At 31.7% G+C, this 10,769-nt stretch overlaps 1 protein-coding gene across 1 annotated transcript; it reads right to left on the bottom strand.

Annotated features, from left to right (window-relative positions):
* Positions 1-7,249: 7,249 nt before the first annotated feature.
* On the bottom strand, positions 7,250-9,998 carry LOC101234798 (matrix metalloproteinase-18). The gene is made up of 5 exons (XM_065807744.1): positions 9,749-9,998; positions 9,087-9,588; positions 8,611-8,919; positions 8,232-8,440; positions 7,250-8,143 (listed from the first exon to the last, which is right to left on the bottom strand). The coding sequence occupies exons 1-5, from the start codon at positions 9,899-9,901 to the stop codon at positions 7,679-7,681; spliced, it is 1,638 nt and encodes a 545-aa protein (XP_065663816.1). The 5' UTR covers positions 9,902-9,998; the 3' UTR covers positions 7,250-7,678.
* Between the last annotated feature and the right edge of the window lie 771 nt (positions 9,999-10,769).

Genomic DNA, 10,769 nt, shown 5'->3' with positions numbered 1-10,769 from the left:
TTTAAACATGAATTTATAAAAATTTCATATGTACCATTAACAACTCTAATCTACATATATAATAGATATAACGCATCTTGCATTTATAACGGAATATTTTAAGTTTCGTTACTTTTTTTTTATCTTGTAAGTATCTTATAAATTTTGACACGAACATTTCTTAGCGGTACTCGACGACAAGACCTTATGGTCTTCTATAAGTCCCCGCGTTTTTTTATTTTTTAATAACGATCATTATATATATGTATTTTTTATTATTATATACTTGTATTTTAAATATTGTAATGAAATACTTATTTAAAATGTAAAAAAAAGAACTTAAAAAAAGTGTAATATGGTATATGGTTGCCTTCCCAAAAATCCAAAAAATCCCCTCCCTTCCATACTTACTAGATGATCTTAATCCACCAAATTAAAATAAACTGAATTCTTTATCCACTTATTCGATGGGATGAATCAGCCCCCGCTTTTTACTTAGGCACAAAAGATACTAAATCCTTTGAAAAAATATCAAAATATGATAATTTTTTAGATCACACAACTTTTAATCTTTAAAAATGCATTGATTCACGTCTCCGCACAACTGAAGCTAATATATAAGTAAAGATAGTATAGGAAAAAAACTTGCTGGTGGCAAGGTTTTTACCCACCTCCAACCAAAAAGATTGGATGTGGGGTAAAAAGGCTGACAAACTAAGTTAAGAATACCTTTAATATTTTCATGTCATAATAATCGGGGAAAATTTTACAACTTTTATGTAAGTTTATAAATTGCAGCTATTGCTCTTATTATAACGGGACAATTAAATAAGCGCGAATTTCTCAAGTACGAACTGGTTAAATGTGAATTGGCATAAGTACTAACTGGCATAAGTGCGAAGCAGTTGCAAAAACTGGCATAAGTGCGAATCAACATAAATGCGAACTGGCATAAGTGCGCCGAATAAATTTGCAAACATTGGCATAAGTGCGAAATACCAGTTTGCGCTTATGCCAATATTTTAGGCTCGCGCAGATGTATTTTTTATACAGTATTGTATTTTGTAAAGAGAGTTGTATTTTTAATACATTGGCGCAGATGTATTTTTAATACAATGTATTTTTAATACATTGGCCCAGATGTGTTTTTAATACATTGTTTACAATCTATTAGGCTGGCACAGATGTATTTTTAATACATTTGTTCCAGTTTAAGATATTGAAAGCTGGATCTTTTTGATTCGATGGATGAAATTTGTTTGTGTCTCTGTTTTTATGACTAAGCAACTCATTCTATTATCTCCTAATGAGGGTACAGCTCTTAAACTCAGTTTTATGGTTCTGACGCCGGTTGGTAGTCAGGTTTCCCGAACTCTGTGGTAGCTCTTAGTGAGGCTGATTAAATCAACAGCTGAAAAATATCAAAGTATTAACAGTGCCTTGTTGCGCATGGATAGTGTCCCTGTTTGTACTTTTGGTGTGCATTGTCGAGGCCACATTTGGAGCGCTTTGTTACTGCTTAGGGTTTATTAATAGTTATGAGGCAATTGCTTAGACTATTAAATAGTGTACGTAGTACTATCTAAGCTTTGAGTCAAGTTATTTAACAAATTTAAAAATGAATAAAGTACCAAAAACTATAAAACACAAAAAAGCATCGTCATCACCAAGCTCTCTAAACCTATCATTCACGAATATTCGTGGTCTTCGAAGTAACTTTACTTCTGTTGAGTTTTATCTCTGGCAAAGTTCACCAGACTCATTTTGTGATCTTAGTGTTGATGATTATCTTCCTTTAATTCGTAAAGACTCCAATAATCACATGCTCGGCCTGGGCATTTACATTCGTAAGAACTCTCCTATTTGTCGGGAAACTAGGTTTGAACCCACTGACAATTCTTTTATGCGCTTTCGTTTAGCACCACTTCACTCTATCGCCTTTCTCTTTGTTCTATATTGTTCTCCTTTATCTCAAGACTGCACTCTTTTTGATATTATTTCTGATAATATTGACCAAGCCCTCACTCTTTACTCATCAGCCAATACTGTTGTTATCGGTGACTTTAATGCTCATCACACTAAATGGCTTGGCTCTAGTGTCAGTGACTCTGCAGACGTTAAAGCCCATAACCTTTACCTTTCTCAATTCCAAACTCAAATAGTCAATTTTCCAACTTGCTTTCCAGACAAACCGAATCATTTACCTTCTCCACTCGACTTATGCCTTATTTCTGATCCTAGTCAGCGATCAGTTTCTCCAAATTCACCCTTAGGTGCTTCTGATCATAGTTTGATCTCTCTAAAACTATTATCTCATTTTTCTTCATCATCTGAATTCTTTATCATTGTACCTCTTATAACTACCTTAAAGCTGACTGGGACTCTTTCCGTGATTTTCTTTGTGATTGCCCTTGGGTAGAAATCTTTCGTCTTCCTGTTGACAAATGTCCTTCTTACATAACTTCATGGATTCAGGCAGGCATCAAACTTTTTATTCCCTCTCAACAATTTTAGGTCAAGCCTGATTCTTCTCCATGGTTTTCCTCAAATTGTGCTGCTGTGGAGAATCTTTAATAGTACCAATAATAAGGGCAAATCTGTTATTCGCCCTTTCTTGTATGGTTCAGACTTTTTACCTCACCTAAAGACAAAGCTGAATTGTTTGCTTAGAACTTTTCATCAATATCATCTCTTGATTCTACTAGTGGCGTTCTACCTGATATAGCCGTCAAACATGTTGATCGATTGCTTGACATTCATATCACTCCAGCTTCTGTATCTAAAGTGATTTCCTGCTTAGACTCTTCTACAGCTTATGACCCGGACAACATATCTGCTATAGTCTTGCAGAAGTATTATCCGGAGCAGTCGTCTATACTTTCAAAACTATTCAACAAGTGCTTATCAGAGTCTTGTTTTCCAGCCTGCTGGAAAGCGGCATCTGTTATCCCTGTTTTAAAAAATTCTAGAGAACGATCTGATTTGTTTAACCACCGTCCCATTAGTCTTCTTCCTATTATAAGCAAAGTTTTTGAATCTTTAATTAACAAACACTTAACCTCTCATCTTAAATCTAATAACTTACTTTCTGATCATCAATATGGATTTCGATCTTCTCGTTCTACAGCTGATTTGTTAACAGTTATAACCGATAGGTTTTATTGTGCATTAAATAAAGGTGGAGAGGTTAAGACCATTGCTCTTGACATTTCTATAGCTTTTGATAAAGTTTGGCATGCTGGTCTTGTCCATAAGCTTTCTTCTTATGGTGTATCTGGCATCATCTTTAAGATTATTGAATCCTTCCTTTCCAATCGTAGCATAAAAGTTGTCCTCAATGGACAGCACTCTTTTTCTTATTCTGTAACTTCAGGGGTTCTTCAAGGTTCTATCCTTGGCCCTATACTCTTTTTAATTTACATTGACGATCTTCCAGATATTCTCACATCTAAAGTGGCATTGTTTGCTGATAATACTACCATTTATTCTTGTCATGATAAGAAGTCAACACTCTCTGATTGCTTAGAAGGGGCATTTGAGCTTGAAAAAGATCTCATATCTGCTACAGCATGGGGCTCACAGTTGCTGTTGAACTTTAAATCAGATAAAACCCAATTTTTTTCAGCCAATCATTACCACAATAAATAAGATCTTCCTTTATTTATGAAAGGTAATGTACTCGATGAGTCATCTACCTTTCATCTTCTTGGATTAACTCTTACTTTCAATCTTTCTTGGAAACCATATATCAAATTCGTTAAAATTAGCATCTGCTATAACTGCATCTCTTTATTGAACTTGACACTTTCTTTCTCCGGATTCTATTCTCTATCTCTGTAAATTTCAAATCCTGCCTTGTATGGAATACTGTTGCCATATCTGGGGCGGATCTTCTAATGATGCGTTTTCTCCTTTAGACAAGGTGCAAAAACGAATTGGACCTGTTCTTGCAGCCAACCTCCAACCATTATCACATTATCGTAATGTTGCTTCTTTTTATTTTTGCAACAAATATTATAGTGGGCACTGCTCTAAAGAGCTAGCGTCACTTATGCCATCCACTAAAATTCATTCTCGTGTTACTCGTCATTCAATCAAGTCTCATCCTTTTTCTGTGACTGTTCCTATGTGCTCCAAACACTCTTATTCGTCTAGTTTTTTCCCTCAAACATCTATTCTTTGGAATTCGCTTCATTCATCTTGATTTCCTGATTCATATAATTTGCAATCTTCTGAGTTGTCTGTCAATTGTTATCTTGCTCTGCAATCTTCATCTTTTCTCTTCCAGTAACTTCCAACTCTAATAAGTGGTTTCTTGCAGCCTTGTTAGAAGCGAAGATGTTTTAAAAAAAAAGTTTGCAATTTTATTCGGCGCACTTATGCCAATTCGCACTTATGATAGTTCGCACTTGCGCCAGTTTTTGCAACTGCTTTTCACTTATGTTAGTTCGCAGTTATGCCAATGCTTACAAATTCATTTGGCGCACTTATGCCCATTTTTACAACGTTTTGTACTTATGCCAGTTTGAACTTATGTCAATTCGCGCTTATTCAGCCTCCGATTATAGCGTGTATACGCTATAATGAAAGCAATAGCTGCAATTTTTTGCCATTTAAGTGAGCACGAGGATTTCAAAAACAAGATCAGTATTGTCCTCGTAAAGCTTAATCATGGCGAAAACTTAAAAGCAAAAAATTACAAGTAAAACATTTAAATAAATATTTAAGATAATGTCAGTATTGAAACGCCAGTTTGCCATAATGTCACCGTAATATCAATATTGAAACAGAGCATGTTTTGAAAGCAGTATTTTAAAAATGTTTGGAGCAAATCACCAACTCTACTCTTATTAACTGCAATTGTAATAATTAACATAATTAACATAATTAACGTGCTATTAACAGATAATGTAAAACAAGGTGTTTCAATGTTTAAATGTTCATATAATTTTGATAATAATCATCTTTTTTTCTATCTACAGCTCTTCCAATAACCAGTCCTAATTTTTCCTACTAGACTTTGTCTAGCGACAATTGAACCTCTTAAGCAAAATATTGGCAATTTTGTGCACCAGTACGATGCCCTCCAGCAACAGGCTGTTTAACTGGGTACCTTTGGTTAGCTGATCAACCTAACTCATGTCTTATGCTTGGAAAATGCAATTGTCCTTCATGGTACAAAACATTAGTAAAAAGTAAAAAGCGTAAAATTATTATCCGTATTTACTCAATTATATTAACACAATTTAAATGAACAAAACGCGTTTTACCCATTTAAAGTACCCATTTTTGTACGCAAAAGCTATTTAGAAGATTTAAGGTTAAGTTTAGAAGATTAAAGTTACCTACATGTGGTATTTAAATTATCTTTTATTGAGATTTAGGTGATCAATAAGTCTAAAACTGTTCTTATTTCAAAAATGAAATTGCCTCAATACAAAAGTTTTGGAGAGTTTTTGCTCAATCCTAGCGCTCAGTGGTGTGTGTTAAAAAAAAGTTTAATATCTAATACCACACGCTTCAGCATTGAATATTGCTGAATCCTTATGCAATAAATTAATTTTTTTATCATCAAAAAAAGAGCATAAAGCTTTAAAAGGTAAATCATTAGTTACTTACCCCCACTGTTCTAAAATACTGTTTCGATACCACGTTTTTTTGTTCCAAAATGGATTATTTTGTCAACATTAGAGGGGCTGTGACTGAAATATTTACTCGGAATTGCTCCAAAAAATCCTAAGTCAAGAGTATTCCTATCTGGACAGTTCAATGACTAACAAATTAGATGAATGTCAAACTCATCCTGAAAAAGGTTGACCATAAGTTCTGGATTGCCAATGGCAATTAGCGGTTTTGCATTGTCCTGCTGTATAAAAATTATTTGAGTCTTTTTAATACAATTTCCGGGCCATTTTGAAAGTATGGCTGGTAAAACCTTTTGAAAGTATGGCTGGTAAAAAGTATGTCGTGATATTCAAATTTATCTACAACATTTGGAGTTGTAACTAGTGTTCCCTTACTTCGATTCTAACTGTTTCTCTTTGCAGATTCATGCTTCAAAAATGGCTAAATGCAAATTTTTCTATTAAACCATTCATTTATATGTTAAATTTTTAAGTTAAGAAATTTTTTTAAAGCCTACACTTTTTTCAAATAAGAATGTTTTGTTAAAACTAGATTGATTAGAGCCTGGGAACTGATTAGAGCTTGGCTACAGAAATACTCTAAAAAGTAGGGATTGCTTATCTAAACGTATAAAAGTTACTTTTTCAAAATATAAAAATTAATATCACAGACTAAATGAAAGTTTCAAGGATAGAAAATTTCTATTACTAAATATACTACTGTGTTTAACTTATTGAATAAATTATTTTATAAACTATGCTTTTTAACAAAGTTGAATAAATTGATTTATAAATTATGCTTATTAACAAAATTATGGCAAAAATGTTAACGCTGTCCACATTTCGCTGTTCAAGTTTTAAATTTATATATTTATTTCTAACATTTAGAAGAGTTTTAAGTTTTGAACTTAATGGAAGTTACTTAAATCAAATATCTAAAAAAGCCTATATCCACCCTCAAAATGCTGGTTTTGACCAACATTAAACATATCTAATGGCAATCTAGTAAAACATGCGTGGTGCCAACGTTGACCCAATCAACACACACTTATGTTCTAACGCTATCCACACCATATTTTAAGCGCTAACGTTTCAGCTATTTAATTTATGCCGCTCGTGGCAGTATAGTTATACAAAAACTGACAAGATCCAAAAGAAGTGAAATTGTGAGAAATACCCATTGCCCATAAGTGGATAACCAATTATACTCTTATTGTTTTTAATGTATCTATTGAGTTTATTTTTTATGTTATTTTATTGTATACAATATAAGCAACTATAGCTCTTTATTGTATTGGATATATTTTAATGAAATCTAATTTATTGTTTTGCATTTATTCTTTAATGTTTTATTTATGTATTGTACTCTTATTATATTTTTTGTCTCATTCTTTATTATTTTTTTATATATTAAAATTTATCTACGTTTCTTAATACTCGCACACCTACAAATGATTTTATGGCTACATATTTTGCTACTGCTAGCACAACATGTTATTACTTTGTAGAACAATACTTAACACTGTTCTTTAACTTTCAAACGCATGACTAACAATTTTGTTATTTGAAATCAATTTGTTTATGATTATTTAAGCATCCAGCGTTGTATTATGATACATAAAATAAAAAAATACGCTTGTTTGTTTAAAGCTTTCATATTTATATATTTACATTACAAACTTGTCATATTTGACATTATGTACAATATAATAAATGAAGAAAATATCTTCAATAGATGTCGTATTAAAATATATTTACAAAATAAATACTCAAACTAGTATATTTATAAAGGATATTTAAATGGAATATTTATATGATGTTTATGTATATGATACATTATAAGATATATAAGATATTTACATCTGAAAGTTATGAAGTATAATTAAAAAGTATATGTATGCATGTAAAATATTTTTTTTAAGATATTTATAAAAAGTATTTGTTAATGTGGTATATTTAAATGAACAAATTTATATTTACAGTTTATATTTACACATTTACAATTTTATATTGCTACATATAAAAGTTATTTTAAAGAAACAAGAGTTCAAGAATATAAATAAATCTTTAATTTCTTAAGGAGTATCCCAACTTTTGCACGGTTCTTGGTTACAAAACATAACATCGCAAATGTTTTTCCATTGATGGGTGCCATATGGTCCGTCACACTTTTTATCTTTTTCAATCCATTCCCAGAAATATTTGTCTTTAAAAAAGTACACTTTCCCGTTGTAATACCAACGGAATGCAGTGTCAATTTTGTTTGGGATACCTGGAAAAACCTCGGAAGACTTTTTTGGCCAACCTGATTCAACAGCCCCTTTTGGGTAGCTATTTCTGCTTGAAGTTAATGCATTAGGATCCCATCTGTATACTAGGTCATTAATGAAAATATAAGCTTTCCCATCAGTATGTACAAATGCAGCGTCTATTGCCGTTCCAGGGAGACCTGGCCATCCAACTTGTCCAGTGTTTTTATCGGTTCCAATTGCAGATGAAGGTGATAATGTTCCGTACCATGAAAAATGATAACGGTCTTTCTGTATAAAAGAAAATGTATACATTTTTCATTATTTGTCAATAGTTATTCGTATAAATCTATTAAAAAAATAATTTCATTTTTCATACCACAAAAAAGTATACTCTGTCATCGACGTGATAAAAAATTTCATCAATTTGATCTTCACCCCAAACTTCTTTTGTGAGCATTGGCCATCCGTTTTCAACTTGAAGTTTAGCATCATTTAATTGATAAGAGAAAGGAGGTACAATGAAGTAAGTTTTTCCGTTTCGCAAATCGCTAAAGGCAGATTTTATGGTGTTGGGCCAACATTGACCTGTTTTAATAATATACACACTATATATATATATATATATATATATATATATATATATATATATATATATATAGAGAGAGAGAGAGAGAGAGAGAGAGAGAGAGAGAAAGAGAGAGAGAGAAAGAGATAGAGATAGAGAGAGAGGGAGAATCTAACTAAAAAGAAAATACCATAGTCAGCTTTTATTCTTGTAATATCTTCATCATCTAGTACGTATGGATCGTCTTTACTAAACGGAATTTGAACGGTCTGATGCATTACGGATGTCAACTTTGATGAATGCGAAAGACCTAAAACATGACCTACTTCATGAATTACTGTATACACAAAGTCGGGAGCATTTGCAGGACGTTTCATAAGAGTGGAATATTTTAAATTATATTGCCATGGTTCTGACTTGTCAAAATGAATCTCTTTGTTTATAGCATGTGCCAATGAACCACCAGGTCCGTCAAAAGAACTGCCATCGCCATGGTCACCTTGTTTCAAAATAATACAAAAATGTTATTATTTTAAATTTTGTATTTACAATTATTGTTAAATATTTTTTTTAGAAAGTGAAAAAACAAAAAAAGCAAACTAATGAGCAAAAATCCAAATAATACACTTTTCTTAAAACATCATTAAATAATTAACAAATAAAAACCTGTATGAAAACTGAAATAAATATCTGCTTGAAAAAAATCTCTGTGTTGTATTCTTTTAAACTTAATATTTGTAACTTTTGCCCAAACATTTAATCCAAACTCAATTAGGTCAAGTACATTTACCAAATGCAAATACTTCCCATCCGGTTTATGGTCGTTTAATGTCCAAGTCATTTCGTTCTGACTCATTTTTTGAAACGTGCCTAAAGATCTTTTTTTTAGTCTTCCGTGTTTACTCAGCCTTACATTTATTTTAAGAGCATCTTCCGTTTTTTCATTTGTGTTGCACCCGGGAGCTCGCATTTGTAATAACGTTGCACTGTCAAGAATACCTGTTTTAGGTAAGTTATTAAACACTTGGAAATCAAAAATGGCTTCCTTAATTGTTTTTTGTGCTGCTTTATTTTTTCGTAACGGATTGGTTGTATATACATTTTCAAGCTCTTCTGCGTGTTTACCCGGTTCCTCTTCTGAGAGATAACCAAATTTTATCAAATAGTTCTAAAAAAGAAAAATAAGAAGTTTATGCAAGATATAAGTTTTTAATAAAAAACTTTATGAAACACCTTCCTTTCAAAACTTGGAACCACCGAATCCCTAAGGTTTCTAAAGTGTTTTGAAACTTAATTTATATATAAAAGTACACGCAAACAAAACTTACTCTAGCTTCGTCCACGTCATTTGATGTTGTCGATATAGTTTCTGTCAAAGACTTTAACGTAGTTGTTAAAACATTTGTCAAAGGTTTAGAGTCGGAGTAAAAAAACACAGTATTTAAAAAAAACAATGTTCTAACAACCAAATAAATCTCCATAGTTAAATAATTTTGAACCCTCAAAAAAATCTAGGCTATATTTGTAATTCTTAGCCACGTCACAGTACCCACAGTTTTGCTTTGTACCTAGTTCTGTTCTTACCACATCTAGTACAGCTGCTTTTATAACGATGGTAATCGCATCGTACCAGACAAAAAATGAATGAGTTCGTTTATTTTTCTAATGCAAACAAAGAAAATGTGTCGCTACTTATTCTAAAGAAATCTTACAAAATGTTTTGACGAGGTTAACTTAGGAACATTGTCATGACTACTGTCAATGTTGAGTTGTCATCAATGAGATACTATAAAACCATGTTTATGAATGAAGAAAAGACAACTCCTCAATGAAAATGTGGGTGGTAAAAATAATATCGCTTTAAAAAGAAACATATCACGCAAAAAGTCGTAGACCTTGGTGAGAGAACTAATAAATCTCACGTAAAAGCCTTTACGGTTACATTATGAATGGGACCAAACGGCATGCAATGTTGTAATATATATATTTAATTATTTGTTATTTGCTTTATGCTAATTAAAGTAAAGGATAACCTATCGTTATCAAAAAAATCTCCTTATTTAAAAAAAAAGTAAAAAAAATTGATTTTTTTTAACTTAGCAAGAATCTTAGAAACATAGATAACGCAGATTTCATTTCAAAATACTATTAAATACTATTTGTTATGTTTATGTATCTATATAAATACTCTAAATCACAATGGGATTAAGCATAAAACCTCTATTACAAATAATTAAAAAAAAAAATTGAACATTTACTCGAGAAACTAGAGTTGTAACATTTTTGTTAACTTGAGACAAAAACAATAACAACTTTATGTATGTTATAGTAGACCCGCAAAAAGAAGTC

The sequence above is a fragment of the Hydra vulgaris genome, chromosome 10 (genome assembly GCF_038396675.1).
Source record: "Hydra vulgaris chromosome 10, alternate assembly HydraT2T_AEP".
NCBI lineage: Eukaryota > Metazoa > Cnidaria > Hydrozoa > Anthoathecata > Hydridae > Hydra > Hydra vulgaris.
Note: the sequence above shows the minus strand (reverse complement) of the source record. Positions and strands in the feature narration are given on the sequence as shown.

Excerpts from the sequence above, each read along its gene's own strand:
- LOC101234798 (XM_065807744.1), bottom strand. The coding sequence starts at position 9,901 with ATGGAGATTTATTTGGTTGTTAGAACATTGTTTTTTTTAAATACTGTG. Across the intron at positions 9,589-9,748 it reads ATGACGTGGACGAAGCTAGA|AACTATTTGATAAAATTTGG; the intron begins GTAAGTTTTGTT and ends TTTCTTTTTTAG. Across the intron at positions 8,144-8,231 it reads ACAGAGTATACTTTTTTGTG|AAAGACCGTTATCATTTTTC; the intron begins GTATGAAAAATG and ends TCTTTTATACAG.